Below are 27157 nucleotides of genomic sequence, written 5' to 3' on the forward strand. Positions count from 1 at the left end.
AAAAAATATAAAATGTAAAAAAATGCTAGAACATTTTCCAAACATGTTGTTTCCTCATTTCAACAAAGTTGTCTGACAATTATCTTACACTTCATAACCACCAATTTTAAATACATTGATTCTTCATTAATAGAAATAAGCCATTTTCAGGAGTGACATTAAAGGAGGGACAACCAAAGTTTTAAAATCCATGCATTGCAACATTTCCATTGGTACCCCTTTTTGTATTGAATACATTTATGCTCTTTGTTTGTTTATATATATATTGATTTAACAAATGCAGATATGTCAGCCAATGTCTGTCTAATGGCACAGCTACAATGAGTCCATGTCACCTTCAGCACACAAACTGACAAATTATTTATGTGTGATTTACAAATGTAATTTAGAAACCATTAGGGCCCATCATGTGCTTTTCCCTGCACAATCTCTATCTGCTTGTGCAATCCTGCTATAATTGGATCCGTGGGACAGGTAGGTGAAAAACACCCTAGTTTAGTGGAGTCAGCCTGCACTGTGGACATTACTGCTACCACGTCATAAAACCACAACACAATTTTGCACAATGGTCAGTCTATGCTTGAGAGAGCTGTAAGGGTATTTCTCAAGATGCCTGACACTCAATGCCCCTATCCCTTAACTTGAATGTATTCTTATTGTCATAGTAGTACTGTATGTTGAACCTCTCCCAAGGTCAGTTTGTAAAACCTTAAGCCTACACACTTTAAACTGCAGCTCTGTGGTTAATCTATTTGCAGTTGTTGTTTAATAACCTAGAATTGCAGCCCATAGTGCACGGTTAAACAAACTAAGACTAGCCAATACATACATTTTGATACCTTCCTTACTGAAAACACGATAGCTGTGGGAATGTGAGTGTAAACCTCGTTTTCAATACAAGATGGCCGTCCTTTTGAAAACGCCCTATTAACTGCCGTATGTTTTGTCGGATATGTTTCCCCGTAACACCCTATAGGAAACCCTGGGCCGGCTGGACAAGCTTACCCGGAACTCCGGCCGCTGCGGCTGTCAGTTTGGTTTGTGGTTCGGTCCAACATGGCGGCAGACGGATGGAAATACTGATGACAGTCCGAAAAATCGCCTCGATTTGTACGATGGTGAGCCCTTAATTCTATTCCGTCCGATTCTAATATAGCTCTTAGTGATTGCATGTCTGTTTTGAAGGAGTTTGGAGATTGCGGTATTTTTTTTTTTTTATAGTTTCAAGCACGGATTGTTTTCAGGGAGTATCCCCGCCCCTACCGCTGAACTGCAAAACATGAACTGAGAAGAGAAACCGTGGGCACAACATTTTATTAAAACCCAGAGTTCCTAAACTCTGTCTTCGAGGTTACTGTAGGGTATTCATCATGAACTTAAGACCAACAGGTTAGTTTGCCCTTTGACTGATTGTATTCCTGAAACTTAGCTTTAAAGAAACAGCCCATTTATGAGCCAACTAAAAGCATCATTTGCTTAATAAATTATTAATAGTATGTATATTAGTAGCGGGTTTCCATAGCGTATTTTAAAAATATAAATAAATAAATGGAGCCTAGAATTAAGAAATTAAGGCAGAATAATTGTTTTATTAAAGGTGTTTTTGCAATGTTAACACAATGCATTTGTTTATTTTAAAAATGCCATTAAGAAACAGTGTTTAATCAAATGGTCAATTAGTCGAAATAGGTATAATGTTACATTAAATACAAAACACAAGTAAAGAGGGTAAAGCACTGTATGGAAATGTGCCAACCAAGCTTTTAAAATCCATTTTCTTATAGCAGTTTGCTTACTTTTCATAATAGTAGATATTTAAAGTACAATGCTATAAGATTGTTTCCTGGTACAAAATTACTGCCTGTGCTGTATCTCCTGTTCACTCCAATGGTCAGTCCAACTACAGTTAGGCCACTTGACTGACAGTACCAAACAGGAAGTCCGAACTACAAACCAACTACAGTGCTGTACGTCATGCCATCATTTAGGGTCATGCACGCTCGGCTGTGATTGCAGGGTTATAGAGTTCTTTCCTGTTCTATTAGTCAGCAGGGACACAAGCTGGAATATAACACAGCAGCTTCACATCCAGAGGTCTCACGGTAACCTAATTAGTGAACTCCAGTACGTTTGGGCTTGCAAAACGTGTTCAGGAAACTCTTGTCTGGCAAAACTGCCTGTCTGCTTCCCTTAGCATTATGATCACCCCTGGGCTTACAATCTGTTTGCTGAACTTGCAGAGCATCTAAAATGTAATCGTCTAGTTTTTGAAATATGCAATTTGGCAAAAGTAAGCTTTCAGCACTGCTGGACTGCTGAACTGCTATTGGAATAAAAATAAAAAAATAAAAAAATAACTTAATATGACTGTCATTATTCAGTTAAATGATTTTGCAAGTGGTAGGGAATCATTCCAGATACTTGCAGACTGTGGGCCTCCCCTCCTCCCCCTTGGGAGAGGAAGATCCAAACTTCAATGCAAAAACTGCTTTGGCTTTTGTAAACAGCTAAGACTCATCTGTTTCAGTTGGTTAAGTATCAACATGCCACTATAAACAGTTGAGTATTCGGCGAATGCAATGGCTTCACCTCCTTGCTGCTGGTATGCTATTGCACTGTGACTTGCCAATGTGTTTGTCTCTCTTTAGTTCTTTCAGGGAATGATCACCAGCTATGTGGCAATTAACTGGAAGGTATTTTCACACCAAGGTGCGCTCACAAATGAGTGCTCTGCTGCTGTATTAATAGCTGGTGGGCGTGGGTTGTTTGCTGTGTTTCGTGGGAATGGTTTGTTATGAAAACCTGTAGCCGTGCCTGTATCGTTTCTCCACGATTAATGTCACACGCTTTCAGGTTTTAACCTGTTCCCAGAGGGATAAACGTGTCGAATACAGGACAACGTTCAAAATGTTGCATTTTGAATAATTGCACACAGACTAATTAATACCAGAAAGAACTGTTACTGGACTATTGTATCTAGCTTATTCAGCAGTTACAGTCTGTCAACTGGTTTCATAGAACCCACTTAGCACCAGTCCTGGACAACCTTAGATAACATTAGGTACGATTAGTGCGAATTTAGTGAAACTAGGTATATGAGGTGAAGTTACTAATGGTAAAAATGCAGGGGCCGAGAGTGGTTTGCTACAGTAGGACAATGGTTGATTATCGCAATGCTAGCAATTATATTTTGTATCTTGATTATTTATTGCTTTGCTCCTCCTGTAATTTACTGTACTATTCCAGGATTTGACTGAGGTGGCTGTTGTATCAGCTCCATGTAATTCAGTTGCGCAAGGAGAGACCATGATGACTATAATTCATTCTCTCCTCCATTGTGAGCACACCGCTATGGCTTTATTGTTTTAAAGGCCAAAATAAGAAACTAAAAAAGAAGCATGAGGGGGAAAAAAGTCTTGGTTTAATGGGGGTTGGAACTGATCTAAAAGAACCAGCCACTTTGTTTGTCAGCAGCTTTCTTAGAAAGTGTTAATGGATTCAATTGGCGATTTGGTTAGTGACACACACACACACACACACACAGCTGCCTTCTGTACATGGTGCTTCTGTTACAGTAGTTGAAGAGATGGAGGTCAGGCTCAAGTTCACTGGTCGTCTTGGAATGAAAGGTAGCAGGTTCGTGTCCAGCTTGCTTTCTTACTGTCAACAAATGATTCTGAGTTTAGGCCCTGCATGCTGTAGTCAATACAGTGTTCACATCATTCCTTGTAGTGCATCCTGCCCTGGTCTTCTGCCAGGAAAGTGCATTTTTTACAGCGAGCAAGAAAACAGCAGTGATTTGTTTAGATTTTTCTTAGCTAATATGTCCAGAAATGTTTGATTTAGGTCTGTCAGTTTCTCATGAACCCCAACACACACTTTAGGTTTCACCATATGGGTGGAATGACCAAGTACTAAATATATTATCATGATGATGATGATGATGATGATTATCATCATCATCATCATGATGAATAACTCCATACACAATTATAAGTTGTAAAATAAAGTAGATGAACATTAACAACACTGACGGAGGGATTAGCCAAAACACTAGTCTGCTTGTTATAGTTTTAACTAAATTATTTTTAGGTTACAGAGGCCCTAAAATTGGAAATGGGAAATCATTAGGGGCAATTTTAATTGAAGCTAAAAATAATTAGCGGCCATATGTTTGACACGCCAGTGAAGATCCGAAGCAGGTTATTTTGTTCTAATGAAAATGTAGCTTCCATGGGGACAGGACATGTTGTGGCATCACAAGACCATTACTTCCAGTGTATTGATTGCTTGCTGTTGTGGCATCACAAGACCATTATTTCCAGTGTATTGATTGCTTGCTGCTGGTCTGACTCAGATTTGAATAAATATTCTGCCCCTGCAGTTTTCTTGTGCTGCTTTTCTTCTCTCACCTCCCAGTGGGCATCTGTTTGATTGCTTATTGCAAGGCTGCGGCGAATCATTGTTCCCAGACAGGGGAGCAACCGGGGGGGGCTCAGGGGGCTTGAGGCCCCCCCCTCAGCGATAGACACGATTACAATTGTTTGTTTTGTATTATTAAAGACTACAAATTCATGATACAGTCGTAGACATGTACTGTACGGAAGCATTGACTGCAGCAAACATCGCTTCCCATCCACCCAATGAAACCATTTACACAGCTGACCAAATGCAACCAATGAAAACCACACATACAAAGGCTAGCTGACAAAATGCAACCAATTAAAACTATGTATGTAGGTGATACCAACGTTTTCCAATTTAGAAAAATACACGGTTCGCTTGTAGTTGAAATTAAATTGACGAAAAATAAAATAACAGTAATAGAATTAGCCTTATTAGAAAGTTAAACATTTGATTTGGTGGGTGAATTTCGAGCTAAAAAAAAAAAAGTGTCTTAGAAGAAAAGTTAAAAGCTATTGATCCAGTCAAAACTGGGGCTAAACAACTGGATGTTGTTCGTGATTTAAATGTTGGCAAATGCAAATCAATTGTGAGAGGATGGGTAAAAGCATTTTGTCCCAACATCCGTGTGAACAGGAAAAACAAGCAGAAAAAAAGGAACTCAAAGTACCCCGTTGAACACTGCCTGGCTGACTAACAAGTCACAGGTTTTATTTATTTGTATTTATTATAATAGGGAGTGCTTAATTTGTAAAGAAAGAGGTGCCGGGGCACAGCAATGACATTAATACCGTCCTTAAGAACCGCACATTCAAAATCATAATGCGTTTATTTGAAAGAGTATTGTACGTACTAGTGTTAGATGTTTACATTCACGTATTCCACATCACATACAAAGTAGTAGTACGTGCAGAGAAATTAATTAAAGGCAACCGCAGGACAAATAATAAATAAATAAATAAAGTGCCTGTATACATGTTTTGTAATGATTTTGCATTTAAATGGTTTAAAAAAACAAACAAATTAAAAGGCATTCAGAGGACTCCAGAAGGACGACATTGATTAAAAATAAAAAACGCACCCCTAAAAAACAAGACGGTTTGACCCACCGTCTGCAGCGATGCGTATGCAACAGAAGCTGCTGGTTGGTTACAAAAACTATTAATTAAACTTAGGCTTGGTAGTTGTTATCTTAGAATGTTTTTTATTCTCTATTAGTTAAATTATATTCATTGTAAAAGGCAAGAGAGAACCAGATCGTTATTATTTTTTATTGTTTTGGTTTAATATAATATAGCAGGCTAATGTTCTTGTTGAAGTAGGCTACAATATATGTTTTCATTAAAAAGTTGTTTGTTGAAATTAATGTTCATCTTTCATATTTGTTGTGTACTACTCATTTAATTAAAGCAAGTAGTGTAAGAAGTTGCTTGTATCGTTCATGACGTTTTTCAAATCAAGAAAGCTTATTTGTGTGTAGAAAAACAACAATAGAGTTGCAGCCAGTGTCATCTTACTTAGGCACTCAAGCTGAAATCGTAAAGTAATTTAAAGTAGGCTACAAACGTGGCAGCGGACTGTCTCTTTAGCGCGCACGCAAGAACTTGCAGACTTGATACAACTGTATTGAGAATTTAAAAAGAAAGCATTCTATGAGATTTTGAACTAGAGGTAACGGGAATATGACTGCAAGCTCAGAGGTTCCGGGGCTGTGCCCCGGCACAAATTAAGCACGATAATAGGTAACGTTACTGTTACTTGTAGTGTATGCAATCTGTTACTTTTACCCTACTGTAAACAGTGATTACCCGTTATCATCTAGCAAGACTGCATAATTGAAAAGCTTGTATTAAGTTTACACTATGAGGTACTGTATTATTAGCCTCCTATTTCTATGTGTTTCTGGATGTATTGCTGCCCTGTTGATAATATTTCAGGCCCCAGATAAAACAAGTTTGATTGTATTGTACTTGTGATTTTTTTATTTTTTTCTAATGTGGGTCTTGCTGTATTGCGGCCCTCGATATATTGCGGTTTTATATAGGGACCCCCCCCCCCCCGGCCCGAAAAAACAGTGGAACGCTTTTCCTTTCCCCAGCTTAGAATATGCACTGACTAGATACAGTATTAAAGCAGTGTGATTTTTTTCCAGTCAATCTGGAAATCTGGCTGAACTACAGACAGTGTTTATTCCATCATAATCCTACACAGAGGACTGTAAAATTAAATACAGAATATGTTTGTGTAAAAGATACAAAGATAAATACATGATCTGAAAATCAAATGAACTGAAGTATGACCCGACCCGACCCGAGTGTTACATGACACTTTTGCACCTGAAAATCCGTTCGGTCGGGTCTTGGGTCCTTGGGTCCGGGTGGACCAGTGAAGACCTTTGCTTTGCATTAAGCAATCGCTGTGGTACAGTGCAGTTCACAGGACCCGGATTTACATGTAGCTGTTTTGCTTACCTTCTCTGAAGTTTTACTGTAGGAATGACCCTGAATATCCTGCTGACTTTTCATGTGTAATTTAGCATTCCCTGTGAGCTCCCTGAATCAATGTACCCACAATGAGGCTTTTCCCAAAGCAGCCTGACCTTCCATACAAAGCAGGTTCACTATCTCTTCATTAATCTCACAGTCGGGCATGTGTGCTATAGCAACATTTCCTAAAGTGGGGGTCGTGACCCAAATATGGATTTGTCGCCAAACAATCTTAAAAAATATGACGTTCAGTGCACACTGTTAAGATTTTGTTTCAATATACAACTTCTTATGCTTATATTCAAAATAAATATAATTTTCATACAAATCATTAGCAGTAATTATGTAAACAATGTATTGTTTTATCACCAGTCTTCTACTTTAAATAAAGCATAGGTGACATTTTATGTACGGTTATTTGTGATTTTGAAAACGGTTGTTAAAATGGATGCAAAGCGAAAACATGTCTAATCCTACTTGCAGCTCAAAGAAACAAACCAAAAAAAACTTGCTGTTACCATCTTAGATTAATTTAGTTTTTTCTTACATTGGTGACGAGGATAATCCGTGTCCTTATGTGTCATTGTTGTTAAACGACACAAATTTTTGCAGAAGAAAGCTGATCAATTAGCTAAACGGCAAGACGTTCTTCAAAAATCTCAGAGAAGGAGATGAATGTATCCCACCCGATTACAATTTTCTGTTTCGAGTCTATTTGACCCAACACTGGTTTCCATTGACCTTAAGTGTTTAAACTGATCTTGCATACAAACATAATGCCTCTGGTTAATATGACCCAGTGTATTTTTCTACAGTATGTAGCTTTGTATGCATGAAGAAAATAAAATGATTTCCCTTGGTCTTTCATAACATGGGCAACATTTTCACATATGAATCAAGGTAGGCTGTCAAAATCCAATGTCATCAAAATGGTTCATGGGCCTAATGCTGTTGCTCTCGTTCATGATGTAGCATCAGCATTTGATCTTCCCATACCACCAGCAACCGAAAATGCAATACTTGGAAGGCAGGAGTGTGCGTGGTGCAAAGTGGAATACATTGCGTTACTTTTGTTAGCTGGAATGCACAGATCCAAATAAGAAGCAACTGCTAGTTTGTGGAATACAGAAACTGGTAGGGCTATGGTTCCAGCTACTATGTCACTGGAAACATTTCACGTCATTGCTACAGTGATTCGCTTTGATAATTGCGATACCAGAGCCAAACAGCATGAAAGAGATGAATTACTGTGGTCAGGACAAATGGGAAGAAATATTGCCTTTGCTTTAAACCCAGGACTAAATGTTACAGTGGATGTGCATCTTGCTCCCTTCAAAGGATGCTGTCTCTTTAGGCAGTGTATGCCTAACAAGCCCACTAAGTATGGGTATCCTGCAATGCTAAATCCAGCTAGGCATGGGATATGCAAGTGTACACAGGGAAACTGCCTGGAGAAGCACCTGAAAGACATCTGGGGATGTGAGTAGGGTTGGAAATGACTTGAGGACTCCATGGTCATAATGTCATGTGTGACAGCTTCTTCACATCCTACAGACTTGGTGCTCAGCTACTCAAAAGAAATTGACCATGCTTGGAACAGTGAGATAAAACAAGCTTCCAAATGAGAACTGAATTGTGCACTCTTCAAATGTGCTTTTACATAAAGCACAGCAGTTGTTTCATACTGCCCAAAATAAAAAAATAACAATATTATTGTGATGAGGACAATGCACAAGAATGCAACTGGTGATATGGGATTACAGTTCCTCCAAAGGTGGAGTTGAGAACCTGGATAAACTGACAGCAACCTACACCTGTCAACGCATGACTGCCCACTGGCCACTGGTCATCTTCTACAATATACTTGATGTGTCCGTATACAATGCTTTTGTCCTTTTGGACTGATGTGGTTTGCTGGCAAGCTGTATCGATGCAGCATTTTCAAAGAGCCGGTGCATCTCTGCCTGCAGCAACTGGCATTTGCAAAAAATGTGCAAGATGCAACTTTTGCCCTTCAAGCAGTGACAATAAGACAAACATTACCTGTGTGAAATGCAGAAAGTATCTGTGTAAACATCATACGTCTACTGTCCTGTGCAATGTGAACTTCCAGTTGTGTCCTGCATTTCCAGAGGGACCTGAGAGTACTGTACATATCGTTCATCCTGGACACAAATGTTCTGCAATTATTTGAGTAATAACTTATTTGAAGAATTATTGAGTTATTTACTGGATATAGCTCATCCTGGACACAAGTTATGTTTTGTATATATCCACATTTTATTGGGACATTTCTAAAGAAATGTTATTGAAAATGAATGCACCATAGTTTTAATTGGTACTTCATGAAAACTATTATTATTATTTTACATATTTGAAATTCTGCACAGTGCTCAAGCTTCATTAATTTCCTTCTCCAAATATTAAGGTCAAGTACAATTTTGGTTTCTATGTGTAATAAAAGGGTCATCAGACATTGTGATACAATTAAATATATCTTTGATTTTATTATAATGAGAGTTTACATTAATTTCTTATTTACATACAATAATAAAAGCTATGAAAGGCTGTTTCAATTTCCTTGAAATTGCACCAGGTCAGTATGACGCGAAACATAACCGGCGTGCCTCTGAACATAATGTGAGGGTTAAAGAAAGACGCGTACTCAACTGTGATACAATGTGGAGATGCCACATACCACAAGTTCATGGCAAGCAATGCCTGTTACTGTAGGAGCTCGATTGACAGGTGCTTCTGTATGAGCCCAGGCTTCACAGCCTATATTGACAGTGTTTGTCTTTTTTTTTTTTTTTTGGTCCAACCATTACAACACCGTTGTCCATGTGACCCTTGACATAGTAAGGCTTTACAAATATTTATAAACATTAACTTCCTGCAGTAAAAAAAAATAACAGTAAATCCGTTTAAACAGTTACCGACTGTTTAACAAAGTTGTTCACAAAATTGTTCACAAAGTAATACTGTACAGTGTGATCAAGCAGCCAACTCATGCAATGAGTTCAAGAAGCTACAAAGGAAAGGAAAACCTGACTAAATACATTTAGTGGGTGATCTCTGTGCAGTTGAGTTTTTTCATTGCATTTTGGTTTAAAGACCTTGATACAGTATATCTGGCCCAAACCCATGCTGTCGTACAAGTTTTTTGTTTTACTGTATCAGTAACATGGATGTTTGTCGTCTTTATCAGGGCGCCAATGCCTCTGCTTTGGAGAAAGAGATTGGACCGGAACAGTTCCCTGTAAATGAACACTACTTCGGCTTGGTCAACGTGAGTCTTGTTTTTTTTACTTCTTATTTTTTTCTGTTTTCTGAACCTTAAGCCAGAAAGGTCCTTGACGCAGGTGACAGTGTTTCGGCTCCTTTTCATTAGTGCTGCTTCGAGAGCATTGCTGATCAGGTCTGTCTGTAACTTGTTTGTGTGCTTTGGCTGAAATCAATTTGGAAATCCTTTTCTTCCTAAATACAGCTCTGCTGAAAGATTTTGGCTTCGTACTGAAGCACCGTTTGATAAAAGCAACAGGGTAATGATGCAATGCAAAACAAAACCCTAAGAACACTTTTCTGTTCATCAACAGCTCCTTACAGAGCCATGTAGCGCTGACAGTGTAAATCTGACCTGCGATAAGGGTCCTGACCGCTTCATACACAGGTTATTCCTGACAGCGCTGTGCTTGAATGCAACAGTAAACAGCTGTCCTTTTTTTATGAGCTTGGGTGGATCTTGCTTAACAAAAGACTATGGACAAGGGTGGGATGGGATTTTTGCTGTGGGAATATTTACAAAGGAAGTTGTTTCACTTCTAATGGATGTACCAGTGATGGAAATAAGACTCCTATTGCATAGCAGTTTCACCCATTCACGGTTTTAATACGAGCTTGATTAGCCAAAGTATCTAGATAACAAGCTCAGATGTGTCTTAATAAATTCATAGCAAAACCAGGACTGGATCAAACTGCTTTGCAATGGGAGCCTTATTTCCATCCGTGGATATACCATGGGGTATATTTGAAGAAGTGAACTTGTCTCTTGCAACTTTCTTTTCTTTCCCTATATGTATCGAATGCTATGTAGGCTCAGTTGTGCAATCTTGCAAAGTTTCTGTACAATGTTCCTACTTTGCACCATTTTTTTTAATGAGCTCCATCTTTCAACAAACATTTATGAAAGTACTTGAATAATGATTTTATTAACACACCCCGTTACTGCAGTAACTACTGTACAGTCAGGGATGTAGTTAATATTTCAAATAGCAGCTAAGGGGGTAGGGGGTCTGGGCAGGTCTTTGTGAAGCTCTGCAAAGGCCACCTATTTTTTGCTGTTCAATCTGTGACTCAAGTTACCATAACACATTCAATATGTACTGACACCTCTTCTGGGTAGGGGTAAAAGGTTTATTTTGAAATTGCAGAAATGGCTTATTATCAAAGTAAGTTTTTGGCCATCAGTGCTGATTTGTAGTACTTTTAGACCAGTGCAGTAAGTGAGGGTTACCATCAACGGAACAGTGTTTTTTTAATCATATCTTCATAAGTGGAATTTTTATATTGCAGGTTTGTAAATCTCTTTTATGTAATGTTGATATGAACCCTATGCTCCATTAGCGGCAAGCCGCAAAACAAACATTTTTCAGGAAGGTATTTTTCACAATTTATGAGCAGCAGCTTTAGTTATACCAGCAGTAAGGCATAAGAGAAAGCACACTGTAGGTTATCTGTCAATCTGCAGAATTGAATTTAAATATTAGGTAAGGTTGACGGATACTAATTTGAAGATTCTCTCACACGATTTATGTAAATGCATTCCTGTTAGTTAGGGCCTGGGAGTTTGTTTAGATTGTTTATTAAATATTTTCCTAGGTTAATTTAAGATTTTCCTCAGTGCAGTGCCAATGATATCTCCATAAAGTCAAATAAAACATCAGCAGACTATTTTTATATCTGTGCTTTTGTGATGTTTCCATTGCATTGCAAATGGAAATATAAGAACTTTTGTTTCACTTTTATTCTCGGTATATGTCTCACAGTAAGCATTTCAGAGGGTGAAGGGAGCAAGGGGTGTGGGTGAAAACGAGAACAAATAACCCACTTCCAGTCATTCTGCCGCCTTCATTAACCCCAAAACTTGAAAGCGTATGTTTAAAACTGGGCTAAATAAACAAATACTAAAGTACAGGAAAAAACATGGGGAGTCTGAATCTCTCTGGTTTGCTACTCAGGCAGGTTCTGTTTTTGTCACAGTGGGGTAATTGAAAAAGGCCTCTAGTCAAAACCTTGTCATTGCATTTATTAAGTTTCTTTATTTCTAAATGTATCACTATTCAGTATTTAAGTTATGGATAATGTTTCATTGCTTTTTTTTTTTTATATATATAACTAGTTTGGCAACACCTGCTACTGCAACTCGGTATTGCAGGCACTTTACTTCTGTCGACCCTTTCGGGAAAAAGTTCTGGCATACAAGGTCCAGCCCAGGAAGAAGGAAAGCCTGCTGACCTGCCTGTCTGACCTCTTCAACAGCATCGCCACACAGAAGAAGAAGGTGGGAGTCATCCCACCCAAGAAGTTCATCTCCAGACTGAGGAAGGAGAATGGTAAGCTCCATTTTGTAATTGATTATTTTGAATCTGAAAACAAATGGACAGTTTAAATGCGGTCTGGTTCATTGGAATCCATGCCTCTGAATCCGTCTGCACTTCAATCTCTACCTGTTTTATGTGTTTGCAGTTGTTCTGTATTGTCCTATATAAATGTAGGTGACATGCTATGTTTCAAATTTTTTTTCAAACCTTTTTATACAGAGTATTCGTACTGTAGCTACAGACTACTGAGAAATAAGCAAGTCCTGCCTTTATACACAGGAAAACCATGACGTGCACCAGTTCTGTAAAGCATTACCTCATGTACAGTAGATATATATTGACAATTGTGCCAATGTATATGCATGTCCACAGTGTTTTGTAGTGAAACATTAACTCCTATTAACTTGTGTCTGAAATTCACCCCACTGGGTGTCGAAACGCACACATTCCTGTTCACGATTGCTCAAGCAAATCAGTAAGCATTGGCCACACTCTTCTCTGTGACTCAAAGCATCAAGTTTTTTTTGTTTACTTTTCATCCTCAACTTCTTCATTAATACTGAAAGGAACACAATAGTCTATACCTTTCACTCGCAAAATGGTGCTAAAATGCGCTGTGGCCTGTGTTTAATTTAATTGAGTTGTTCAGTCTTGTTATAAAAAGGCTGACGCACAAGTTTCAAAAGGAGACAAAGTTCTTGCAGCTGAACCCCATTTTCATTTCTTTTTTACATTTCCCTTACTATGTTTGGGTTCTGTTGCTCCTGTATCAGTTATAATGCTTGCTCTCAATAGCCTATACCTTTACTTTGCTTCTAGCTGATTTTGAGCTTACCTAGAGAATCCTAAGTGACAGAAACACTTCTTTCTCACTCATTAGTGGTGGTACCCACACCAATTATAAATACGATTTCACTTTTATAATGTGTTCTTTGTGCAGTCCTTGACATTTTTTTATAACTTCTTAATAAAAAAAGAAATGTGTTAATTTGAAAACAGAACCTAAAAAGATGAAAGTTCGAGTGAAGGTGGTTGTTGTTGGAGCCTGATTGAGTTTGACTGCTCTGTCCTCAGTAGCACCCTGCCCAGTGCACAGCGGCTTCCTATACCAACGGCAGCCGAGTGGAAAAGTTAAATAAGCATGCTGTGTCCACTGAAGTCTTAATCTAGCGTTTCAGAATCGTAGTATTGCACTGCACCATGTTGGCCAATTGTTATGATTTTCACCAGTGTTGTAACTGAGGTAAAAATAAGCAAAAGTTGAGTTGTCAAATAAGTCAAGATATTCTTTATCCTACTGGGATAAGGAACTGGTAAAATGGGCAGCCTCACAGCTTTATGGAGAAAAAAAATACTATCCAGGTAGCAGGTGTTGCATTGGTAGAATATTGTCTTTCTTGGGAGTCGTGCTCCTCATAGCAGATGGCACATTGGCTGAGCTTGCAGTGCAAACCGTGGACAATGCTTGTGTTTCTCCAGAGCTGTTTGATAACTACATGCAGCAGGATGCCCACGAGTTCCTCAACTATCTGCTAAACACTATCGCTGATCTACTGCAAGAGGAGAAGAAGCAGGAGAAGCAGAATGGCAAACTGCAGAACGGGAGCGTGGAGAGCGAGGAGGGGGACAAACCCGACCTCACCTGGGTACACGAGATCTTCCAGGGAACGCTCACCAACGAAACCCGCTGTCTTAACTGTGAAGCGGTGAGTGGGAGGGGCTGAAACCAAATCCTAGGAATGGGGCCTGGATTAATAGGGATTTGTTTCAAAGGTTATTCATGCTCTCTGACTCTTAAAGCGGTTCAGAATGATTAGGTGTTCTGAGTGTCAGGCTTTGTATTCATACCTTCAAAACACTCCAGGTAAAACTAAAAACTGTCAAGTAGAAAGGTGTTATGTCAAAGGCCTTGTTCAGTCAACTGTCTTTAGTTCCTAGCTTTATTTATATATACTGTGTGTGTGTGTGTGTGTGTGTATATATATATATATATATATATATATATATATATATATATATATATATATATATATATATATATATATATATGTATGTATGTGTATATATATATATATATGTATGTGTATATATGTGTATATATATATATATATATATATATATATATATATAACTACTATAATTCTACACATACATACAGATGGTAAAAGCAGCTCAAAGTTTATCCAAGCCAAAGAAAAAAAAAACATTCAATAGTTTACATTTTAAAATGTTATGTTATTACTTTTAAAAGCAGCTGCCCTAGTAATGTTAATAAGAGGGTAAGTAAATCAATCATGGGAGAAAACGCCAGCAGGAGTCATATAGAGTTAAAGTGCAGCAGTATTTATATCCAGCACATTTTTAGACATTGAAAGTCATCCAAATCTTAGCAAGTACCTTTTATAAGAAGGTATTGTTAACACAGTAAACTGTACTGATGCATATCTCCAGGGCTTCAAACATGCCTCACATTCAGTTCAATGAATCGGATGCTTTTAAAATCATGTTAACCTTTATATATATATATACATTCATCCTATACGTTTACAGGTCAGTAGCAAAGATGAGGACTTTCTGGACCTTTCAGTAGATGTGGAACAAAACACCTCAATAACCCACTGTTTAAGGCAAGTGTTGCGATTCCTTTTCATTTTTGATACTTCATGAAATGTAGTTCTTGGTTAAATGAACAGCAGATGAATTGTCTTCTCTCTGTTCCTCTGCAGGGGTTTTAGTAACACGGAGACGCTGTGTAGTGAGTGCAAGTATTACTGTGAGCAGTGCCGCAGCAAACAGGAAGCACAGAAAAGGTGAGGCCAGCTGTGGAAAGATGTGTGTGGATGGAGCAGTAAGTTCTTTGAGGAAAACAGTCTGGATCTGACTTTAAAGGAGTGATGGCCAATGCCTTATAATCCTATTTGCTTTATTAACATTGTAATTGGTCCCTGTGGCAGTGGTGAGGCCCATGAAAAGCATGTTTTGTTTATTTTCATTTGTGTTTGTAAATACTACTTCTAGAGAACTGGACGCTCTGTCTGGGACATCCTACCTGCTGTGTTTGGTTGCAGGGAAAAGCAGCTGGTGATTGGTCAGCTACAGATCCCTATCCAGCAGGCGGGTGTGTTCCAGCGAAGCGTCTTATTTAAAGGGGTCAGCTGACACGCCTCGGGACTGCCATAAACCAAAGGACTGACATTGTCCACGCTACCACAATCCTCCGATCACTGTGTGTCTAACGGGGATCAGTGTTTCGGAAGATGATGCCAAAACCACAGCCGACCGTGTGTATAACCAGAGTCAGGGTTTGTTTAATTATAGGTCCCACGTAGAAGTATAGGAGCGAGTCTTCACAGTAGCCTTTGTTTGTAGTTTTGTTTTAAAGCGTATTCTGTAAGTAAGCCCTGCGCGCCTGAGGCTTTCCTGCTAATGCCTGTGAGGCGTTTTCAGTCCTGCACCAGGAGGTGCTTAAATGGATTGCTCATGTTTCTGCTCGTGTTTCTATTTTCAAGATAGAAGTGTCCTGAAATGAATATTTTTATTTTTGTTCTCTGTTAAGAATGAGAGTGAAGAAGCTGCCCATGATCCTGGCGCTGCACTTGAAAAGGTTCAAATACATGGATCAGCTGCACCGATACACCAAACTGTCCTATCGCGTGGTCTTCCCCCTGGAGCTGAGACTCTTCAACACCTCTGGAGACGCCACCAACCCTGACCGCATGTACGATCTGGTGGCTGTCGTCGTGCACTGTGGCAGGTAGGGGAGCGACAAAATTACAACAGGCACCGAAGCCATTGGGGCAAGTGCTGCACAATTAGGTGTATAAGTGTGCTTTCTAATCAGGAAATAAAGACAAAGTCACTTAAAGAGCTGTACGGCTTACATGCCGATTTGGCTGGTAAAGCAAATGCTTTATGGCAGCTTGGTACGGGTATGAAATATGAGTTATTGTAACGAATGTATTCTTGATCTTTAGATACACTTTGTATCTGTTGCTGATTTCTAATACTAGTGACTTTTTTAAAGGTTTAAAGCACTCTGTGTCTTTATTATAGCACTCCATAATCATGGCTGAACTCTACATCAGGTACACCAGAGTGTAACCATTAACCTGTCCCCCTGCAGCACGCTGCCCCTAGTGGATATAAGAAATACACTACATTTGGTGGAGGTGTTTCTTACTGATGTAGAACAAATGTATTATTTTATGAGGGCAGATTAATGGTTACACTCTGATATACCAAACTTAGACATGATTCTTGGGCCCTGTCCACACTGCCTTTAAACCGTATTGCTTTCCTTTAAACAGGCGTAAACGTGCTAAATACTGTTAGCATCCACACTATGCAGTGTTTAATACCGTACTTTTGACCACCTCAAGGTTAGTCTCGAGTCCGGTTCTAAATTAGACCGCAGCAGGTAGTGCGGTTTGTCAGAAGTATGGATGCTGTAATACCGAACTATCCTCCAATATCCCAAAATGCTTTCTGATATTTTTTTGGCGCGTGGACATTACAAATACAGTACTCGGAACAGTCGGCTGAAGGAGTTGAATGACTATCAATACTGCTGTACCGTATACAATTTCTGAGGCTTGTTGTAAAATGGCGGATCACGTAGCGACGTGATCAGATGCCGAAATCAAGGCACATTGATATCTGTAGCGATTAAATCGGTCAAGGAGAACTTCAGAGTTCAAAACGAAACGCACACATTATGATAAAATGTACCTTGTTTTCGTAAGAAACAAAGCCAGAACGTTCATGCTAAGAAGCGCCATGTCTTCCATCAGCACGGGCTCCATATGTGCCGGGTTGTAAACATAAAGTACAGTGCATGGTGGGATAATGTCATATTCAGTCCCACAGTCCATTGTGCTGCTTGGAACTGTAACTGGACTATTTTAATAGTGTTTGTATGCATTAAGCCCGACTAAACATGACACAGTACTTCAGTGTGGACGCTTTGAGTGGTTTTGAGTACAAGATCGGTTATGTCGTGTGGACAGGGCCTAAGAGCTCTAGCAGTACTTTAAATAAGAGTGAGAATACATTAGTATTAAAGTCAAAATGTGTATTTTACTTAGAAAAATCAAGCAAATGTCTGTCATGTTATTTGTTTGCAGTGGTCCGAATCGTGGCCATTATATCACAATTGTGAAGAGCCATGGGTTCTGGCTGCTATTTGATGACGACATTGTCGAGGTAAGTTCCAGCTGTCTGTACCTGAGAATGAGTCAAGCAGACTGCTCATTACTTCTGTCCCTCGTTAGCTTGATATTAGACTTGCACCACACCTTAATCCTCTGCTATTCAATCAGGGCCTCTCTCAAGCAGAGACTATTGTGCCAAATTGTGAGTTCATTTTGAGATGTACGCAATTCCGGTCCTGTAGGTCCATTAAACTAAGGTATAATTGAGGATAATTGGTTTAGTATAATTAATTAAAGACACAAATGGATCAAAGTCCTGGACTGGAAGGGTCAAGGATGCCTACATCTGGGGGCTCAGTTGAGACAAATCCAACTTAGTTTACTGGGTTTGATCCCAGCAAGGTATGAAAAGGCTAGTGAATTAACCGACTCACCCATATAACCATTACTATGCTACAGTGTGCTTGAGGCTTCAAGTCCCAGAAATTGTTTTAATTGCATGCATTGGCAAGATGGATCTAGACATTAAAAGAACTGAGATTGCAACAAATCTGCCCATGACAGTTCCTTGTGGAACATGCTGACACACACACTTCCCTAACTAACTACCAGTGGGACTACCAGATTCCTCTCATGTAAACACATTTAGAGCCTCTCTGGCATGTAGCTATTAAATGCTGCTTGAATTGTAATGCCTAGATGGCAAGAGTGTTATATAAAAAGCAGACACACACACTCACATCCCTAACCCACTGCCATATGAGCACTTTCATTTTACGATGTTCAGTGCCTATCAAACTGGGCTAAAGAGCAATGTCCTGCACATGCCTCAATTTGTTGTAACTGCTACATCCTGTCGAGAACAGTATTGGGTGTTTAAGCGAATAAAATGCTTTGCCAGTGTTGCAGTCAGACATGGAGGACGGAGTTAATAATAGCTGATTTATAAGTTGGGGTGGGAATAAACTTTTTTTCTTTCCTTGGTAGACAGCCAGTCTTACTGAATAGAATTCAGCCGCTCAGCAAGACGTTTTGCAAAATCACATTAATTATCATGAAGGCTGCGCTGTAACAGTTTGTCGTTGGTGTGTTTTTACAACTTTCTCTGTGCCAGGCCCCCAGGGTGCAAAACAATCAGATTTCTAAATCGGGTATGTAATCCCACTCCAAAACAAGTTTGTAGGACAGAGAACATATTGCTAGCTGCATATGCTTAAGAATCCAGAAACGTTTTCTCATCCTGCCATACAAGGCCAGTCAGGGTTGTGAAACCAAACAAAAACAGTGTTTGAAATGCATCATATAACAAGTACCCATACGAGTATGATGTCTTCAAGTACCTCTACAAGGGTAACACATGCATAAAAACACACACACACCCATAAACATTTCTCAGTGCATTCCAAACTGCCGACTGCCTTACAAAACGGGAGATTCCGGAAAAAGAAAGCCCTGAAATGGTCTGCTTCGAATCCATGTTCTGTGTGTTATAAGAATAGACCAACAAACAGGCTTCTGTGGCAAACCCTGAGAATTCTGTGAAATGATGTTTCAAAAGAAAAAAGCAAAGGCAGTCTGGCCCTGCAGTGTGAGCGCTCCCAGGGGCCCAACCCCGCTGGAACGAGGAGTGCTTGGGGTCAGCCTGCTCCATGGGAAAGAGACCCGGGCTGGGCTAAGATTAGCTGCAAGCCACACATGTCTTTCACATCCTGTCTGTCAGAAAGCCACTCACACTGTTATCTTACCAGTACTGTAATGGAGACTCCTAGAGTAACTGCCTGCTTTAACCATTTAGCAGACTCACAACTAGATGAACAAAAACATAACGTGTACATTTTATAGTTATTTTTATTGTCCCCTAATATTCTGCGAGGTTCTTACTGAATATACTCAGTGTGTTTTTTTTAATAACAATTCCTAATATCATGTTGGTGTTTCGTTTGCTCTCATCACAGACTTGAAATAACGTGTCCTAGACTTCACAAGGTGTTGGAAGGAGTCTTGAGGGTTGTAGTCATTAATATTTCATGCAGCTGGTGCAGAGAAGTAGTTAGAGGGCCGCTGAATGTGCTATTGTAGTTCAGACCAGACTTGCATCTAAGTATTTAGATGTACCGCACAGATGAAGCTGAATTTAAATGTAAACCTCAAACTGGAGAGTGAGGCCACCGTGCTCTTGTAGAGGTAGTGGTGCCTGGTTTAAATAGTGTACATTTTAATGTGCAGGATTACAACTGTGTTGTAATGATAATGGGTCCTGGCTCCTCATTGACCAAAGCAGTTCTTTGTTGATCTTGTTTAGGATGATGAAGGCTGCCTTACCTTCTCTTCTGCTTTATGTAGCTGTCGTCACCCCTCCCCCACATTACCACAGCACGCACACGCACACACACACCCACAGAGGATTCTGTAGTTACTTGCCTTATCAAACTATTTGATTATTAATTGGCATGGTTTTTTTTTTGCAAGGGACACAACACCACCACCACCACCCCCTTCCCCCTCCCAGGAAACGTACAGTATTTGCTACTGTACCACTTTGTGAGTCAAATACTACTTCAGCAGTAGGGGGTTAAAATACCACACCAAAGCTATAATAGTTAAGAAGGTAAAACAAGTTTAAAAAAAAAACAAAAAACAGAAAAACAGGGATTGTTAACCCAAAAGACTGTTGATTGAATGCAGTACATTTTCAGCTAATCCCTCTTGATCACAGTGACCCTGAGGCATGTTAGATGCTTTTTAATTTCATAACTGTTTAAACATCAGGACTTGAACAGATCGGGAATGTCCATAAACATTATCACCCATCATGAAAGTGCATAGAACACACTAAATATAGAAATACATATGGTAGTATTGTGTGAACACTAATGGCTAGTTTCACAGACCCTGATTAGTTCCAATCTTGGATAACTTTACCTAAATTAACATTTGAGTAATGCTAGGTTAGCACTAATAGGGGTCTTTGAAAATAGCCACATGATTAATTGCTATGTTAAAGGTAAATGCATAATTTTAAAAATTTAATACTTGGCTAATGTTTAGAGAACAAAAAAAAAAAAAACAATCTTGCTGGGAATGTACTGGCGTCGGAGTAACAACAGCCTCTGTTCCTCTCTGAGGCTGCAGCTATACAAGACATGACACAAGGAGACCCAGGCTGGGAAATCGAACTGTTAAACTGAAGCACTCTGGGGCAAGGAGTTTATATCGGAGTGCTGTAGGGTCAGCTTAGGTCCAGGAAACTGTCAGGGGATATCTAAGCCTGCAGACTTGTTGGAAAAGAGTCACATTAGAGGCAAGCTGTGCCTCTTCCTTCAGCACCCAGGAGATCTAGACGCACACTTTACAACATCCCTCATCAACTGAGGTGGCATTTGTAACCCTGGGGCAATGCCTAGTTTATTACTACCACTGCATTGTTTTCCTAAGCTGATGTATTGATGTCCTTTTAAAATGGTCACCAAAGCCAACAATATGAACTGTGGATCTGTAGTAAGATTGAGGGGGAAGCTCCATCAAACATCTTTCACGAAGGTTAAGTGGTGTAGGGGCTTGACTGTCTATGGTGAACTGATGGATTGATGCACAGCCCCAGCCTTCATCATTTCCATAAGGAATGTGAAGGACCCTTGGAGGGTGGCTGTAACTCTGCAGGTTCTGCACTCTTCCCTGGATCATTAGGCCACAGTTTGGACTCCAGCTCTGATCTGGGTGCATATCACAACAGATTGAATGATTCCTTATCCCTGTGTGCTGTACTGCACATGCAGAATGACTGGGTGAAATGTTTGTTCTTCTTTTTCACACCAAAATTAGACAAACATTTGTATTGGAACTTTAGACGTTCCATGAGGGCCGGAATTTAAAAATACGGACTTCGTAACATAATCATGAGTGCAAACAAAGACCATGATTGTTAATGAAAATATTGATATCTTGATTAAAATTATATTCAAATCGGTGCACTTGTTTTGTGTCATTTTCAAACAGTGCACACTCCCACTTGTTAAAATGCTACTGTTCAACAAAACGAACTCCACGGTATGCTTTGCCAAAAAAGCCTTGTTCGTGTTCAGTATGATTCTTTGAAATAAATGGTGTTTACATTGTGCCTGTCATCTTATTGCTAACCATGCCTTGTTTTGTTTGTTTTCTCATTCTGGTTCTTTGCAGAAGATAGATGCTCAAGCCATAGAGGAGTTTTATGGGCTCACGTCTGACATTTCAAAAAACTCAGAGTCAGGATATATCCTCTTTTATCAGTCACGGGACTAAACCATCGGAACAGAGTGTGGTCCTCCCAGGGGACTGGGGGAGGCCCACTGAGCCACAGAGCCAGGAGATATGGTGGGGGGGCCTGGCAGGAAGAACCGAACCAGAGAAGCAGAGGAGTGGAGTGCAGCGCACGGCTTGAGAGAGAATCCCTGTTCTTCAATGCGTACAGTGAAACCCACTTACTAGAACTGCTGGTTAAAAGAATCAACTGCATATTGTAATTGAAAATATTTTCCCAACTTAAAATTAGCCCATTTTATTGAAACAGCTTAAACCACTTACTGTGATCAAATTGTCTCTCAGCTTGTGTGTATTTCATCAGTTGTGCTTTACCCCCCAAAAGAATACCTCCTTTGTTTGAATTTGGCAAACCACAAAATAGTGTGCTGACACAATGAGGAACTTTATTCACCATTACCGACATTTCACTGTTAATACAACCCGTATCCTCTGCATAACCTGAAGTGCTGCTGTACATTGAATGATTTTTGTTTCTATGTTTTCTTATTTCTTCCAAGAAATGAACATACCTCATAATCGAATCAATCGGAGATGAAAACTGCTTATTTGATCATATTGTGATCAAAACAAGTACAAACGTGATCACATTAAGAGGCTTTCACTAGTCCCTGTTTCGAGGTTCAAGTTGAAGTCATTTTGACTGACAAAACAATTCCATAAATCTTCCCAGTTTTGCACTTCCATTCACTACATAGGTCTCAAGTGTACAGTTTGGAAAGAAGCTTAATTTGAAGTTACCAGTTTTTCTGCCTTACAGGAAGTCTGGTACTGCTTTACTTCCTCGCTCATTTGACCCTAGCAGTGTTTTCTGGGTAAAATCATGTTACAGACTGAAAACATTCAACAGTCAATAGGGGAAGCAGCCCATTAGGTATTGACAGGGAAGAAGCCAGTGAAGGGGTGGGGATGATTTCACAATCCAGGTGAAATTCACCTTGGAAGTGCAAGTCTAAAAGTATAGCTTGAAATCCTACGTTTCTTTACCCAAGTTTAGTACCAGATGTCTGTTCTAAAATGAGATTATGTTTACTGAAATATTTAAAACTGCCCATTTGAGATAAAGATAATAAATGGATATTCATTGCAGAGAGAATGTATGGAGCGGTTTTGTTAGTTACACTCACTTTAATCAAGCCACACTATAGGAAACTGATTTTTTTTTATGTACAAAATAATTGGTTCAGCTACTTTTATCAGAGCAAAATCTGAAAATTGTATCATTCTGTTTGAAGAAATGATTAGTTGTGGTAATATGTTATTTTAAGCGGATGTTTTATATTTGGCATATTGATTTAAATGTTCAATTTTGATATGCAAGTTATATTCTGATAATGGTAATGATGAGAAAAGGTTTATTGAATGCGGCCCAGATTTCAAATTCAGCCTCCTCCTCTTGTATGTTTGGTTTCTGATGAGGTGTATAGAAATGTGTCCTTTCTCTTTTTCTTTCCCCAGGGAGTCGCCTGCACAGCATGTCATTTATTTGCTTAATAAGTTAAGATTTGAGATGTGAAATATTATTATTATTATTATTATTATTATTATTATTATTATTATTGAAGCCTGTGTGGAAGTGAAGAGAGCTGTTTAATACCTCTCTGTTTCTTCTTGTGATCTACTTGTACATTATAAGGATATGCACCTGTCCCATACATTTATTATGAGAATCTACTGACTTTTTCCTTTTTTCTAGAACTGTAGTTTAGTAGTTGGTGCCGGACAGTAGTCGATTTGCTAGATAACTAGTTGACCAATACAAGACACTTGAGGTGGATTAAAAGAGGGAACTTATGTTTTCTTTATAGACTTCAAAAATAACAATTATGGGTTGTACATTTAGTATATTTCATAATTTGATTTTGCAATACAATAACTACTAGTTGTACAAAACCTTTGCGCTCTCAAAATATATTTTCAGTATTTATGTAATATAAAGTTCTTGGTGTAAATATATATATTTTTTCTTAGGCAATACCTGTATACAGGTAATTCTTTTAATAACTACATTTAAAAAATTATATCATCAAGCACATTAGCACCCTCTAGTGGACTACAACAAAAACCCTTTTTGCTTCAAAGTGTAGTTTTCATGCTTTCATATTAGCAAGCGGAGAATCTACCTAAAACAGATAGTGCCGTGCAGTTTTCAAAGCAGAAATGTCAGCTGCATGGATTTGCTAGGATTTTCATTCCTACATAAAAAGAGAATCTCAGCACAATGTAATCTTTATCTGTTAATTGGATTCAGTTCTGGGACCTGCATGAACACAATACAAACCTTTTGTCCACATGTGGATCCAAACGCTAATTCTGCAACTTTCAATCAATTTCTGTTTCTTCTGTCCTGCCTTTTCAGTTCTGAATATAAATTATGATTTTCTTTTCCATGAGATTTTTTTAAAAGTTCTAAAGCACAATTTGTGGTCTAGAGCGTTTCAATAAAATCAGAATTCCCTTGAGAATGTATATGAATTGTATGGTGCTGGATTCTAGCTCAGTTCACTACCTTTTAAAAAGTTAAAGACTGATCAGGAGAAGACGTCTTTATTTTAGATTATTAAGATGTTTATTTCTTTTAATCTTAAGAAATGTCTGTTACAACATTAGTAAACATGCCTTGACTTTTTGAGTATTCTCACTAGTGTTGAAGTGATCTGCATACTGTTGCAGATTTCTTTGAAATGATCAGCATGATACTGGATCATAAGCTAGGGCAGATGTCCCCCATCTTTGGTCTGTGAGTAATTCCCTGCATCTACCCATTTCCAAGCAAAACATGGGTAACACAGCACCTTCCCAATTCAGTTCTGTGTCTCATATTTATTAACTTTCTAGAAGCTCTCCATCGTTTTTATAATATTTCTGTAGCTAAAATCACTGAGAACCATTGAGTTATCAAAGCTTCCCTCCCAACCCCTCGTACTCCATCGAATCTTCCAAAACGTTGACTTGCAAACGCTTGTATGTAAATAAAAGCCACTCTGAATCACGTCTTCCTGAAACAGAAAACATTTGGATTGAAACCAAGGCCCGGTTTGGCAGGGGTTAAGTTTTGTCGCAACCCCTAGTTGATTATAATTTATGGCCAGTGGATTTAAAACAATCACCATTGTGCTTAAAAATAAATCTGCAACAGGAGACGGCAGGTACAACCAGCAGTTAGAATGATGTGTCTGGGCGTGCTCACCAATGCTTGAACGGCCGTGTGTCGCGCCATGCTCTCAAGACTGGGTTTGGAGATTGCAAACGTGGAGTCACCTCAATATTCAACAGAATACCTAAAGAAACTCTGTGCCTGCTTTAATTAATAGATGAAATGAAAGTTTAACTTGGTTTCTGAGACTGTAACTGGAAGCTAGTTGGTATTCTGAACAAAATCAGTATTTTGATCGAATTAAAGTCTATCGATTGGTTTCTTGAACCCATCTCACTGACATGAAAAAAAATAAGCTTTCAGTGCTTGTGAATAAATGCGTACATGAATGTTATATTTGAATTCCCTTTTCCTAGATTGTTTCTTTCTGTTTTGACCTGTTCTCGATGTCTGCTATAGTTAGAGTGTAAGTCGCTTAGTTTCAATTGCATGTCTGTTGTATATTCCCGTTACAATCGTATGGTGCTTGCAATTATCTGAATGGTCATTAACTCTGTTATTTGTTTGCCTTTGCTTAATGTGACAATGTGACCTCCAGCCCCATCACTCTACAGATATGGACACAGAGAGTAGATGAGGCTGGCAAAGTGGAAAGGTCACACTGTCACACTTTGGATTCTCCAGACTGACTCAAAGCAAGGAAAGGCACATTTGGAGAAAAAGGATAACAGCTCAACATAGGAGCAACCTAAACTCTTAAGGTTATTTGTCCATGAAGTACCGGAAGGGAGCTAGTTGTGCATATGGCAAGGGGGAGCAAGGGGTAGATTTGCATTGGAAGTGCTGGAAATGGGTTCAACAAACTAGTTGGTTAGCCGTTACCCGACTCCACCCTCCCTCCACATTTACATCAGGGGGGAGGGTATTAATGAAGATAAAATTTTTATTAGAAGTTGAGGACAAGAAATTAAAGTACACATTTGTATTATCAATCTCAAGATACTGTACACAGTAACACGCTTTGATCTCTAGCGTGCAGAATGCTTGTCTTATTCAAGTTGATATTACCACTTGGGAAATGTGGATAGGTATGTACTGCGTAAGAAATTTCTTCTTGACAGTGCTAGTTTTCAAAAAAGCAATTGCGTAAATAATGAAGAAAAATGTATATTTCAACAACTTAGAAACAAATGAATGTTGCTTAATGTTGTTTACTTTGCTTTTTGATTTCAAATTACAATATTTTACACAATAGTTATCGTATTTGATTGGTGATAATATGAATGTGAATCGGAGCATTGTGCATGCAATAGATAGGTGTGTGTTTATACTTTTGGGCATCGATCGCTGTCTGTCTCTCAGGATCAGTTTTGTTGAATTTGTCCACGAGGCAGCACGTTGACTTCAAGAATAGACATGAACCTGGCTGTACATATTGCTTATTTCATTGTAACTGTAAGTAATAAATGTGTATAAAATCTACAGAGTACATGATTGAGTAGGGTCGACAGCAAACCAACCTTACCTTTTAATGGCGGTTCTGAGTGCTGCTGGAAGCTGTTTTGAAAAGACTTCTGATTTTAATTTGTGTGGTTTTAGAAGAGTTCGTTCTGTTTGACCCCTCGCTGAGTAACTGCATTGTTTACTGAGGGTAATGCTTACATAGTCTGATTTACTGACCAGTCTGAATTGTAAGTGTTAGATACGGCAGTAACTGACAGAATCAGATAGTTTTGGGTTGTTATAGTGACGCCACTGAGGGGGTAAAAAAGACGCTCCTGTTTGTTAGCCATCGAGATTATCAGAATGGGGAAGTGAAAATTAGAAGTTCTGGTAACTGCTTCTGGTAACTGAGCTATTAAAACCAGTTCAAAGCACTTTCCCAGAACATACCACCAAAAAAAAAATAATAATATTTGAGCAACAGCACTCTACTCAGAACGGTTGCAAATATCATAAAAAGGCAAAGGAAATAATACAAAAAAAAGGTAAAAAAATATCAACTGAAGCTACTTGGCCTGTAAATACAGATTTCTGACCCACCAAAATGCTTGCTAGGACACTAATAAACACATGTGCTTTATATAACTGGTTGAATCATTTTTACAAAACAAGACTGAT

The 27157-nt window shown here is 38.9% G+C and overlaps 1 protein-coding gene across 1 annotated transcript; it reads left to right on the forward strand.

Moving 5' to 3' along the window:
* The first annotated feature begins 933 nt into the window (after window positions 1-933).
* On the forward strand, window positions 934-26518 carry LOC117412447 (ubiquitin carboxyl-terminal hydrolase 12-like). Its single transcript, XM_034020890.3, has 9 exons — window positions 934-1118; window positions 10099-10179; window positions 12289-12502; window positions 13970-14196; window positions 15041-15117; window positions 15217-15300; window positions 16047-16244; window positions 17614-17692; window positions 21820-26518. The coding sequence occupies exons 1-9, from the start codon at window positions 939-941 to the stop codon at window positions 21919-21921; spliced, it is 1242 nt and encodes a 413-aa protein (XP_033876781.2). The 5' UTR covers window positions 934-938; the 3' UTR covers window positions 21922-26518.
* Window positions 26519-27157: the final 639 nt, after the last annotated feature.

The sequence above is a fragment of the Acipenser ruthenus genome, chromosome 16, assembly GCF_902713425.1.
Source record: "Acipenser ruthenus chromosome 16, fAciRut3.2 maternal haplotype, whole genome shotgun sequence".
Lineage (NCBI taxonomy): Eukaryota > Metazoa > Chordata > Actinopteri > Acipenseriformes > Acipenseridae > Acipenser > Acipenser ruthenus.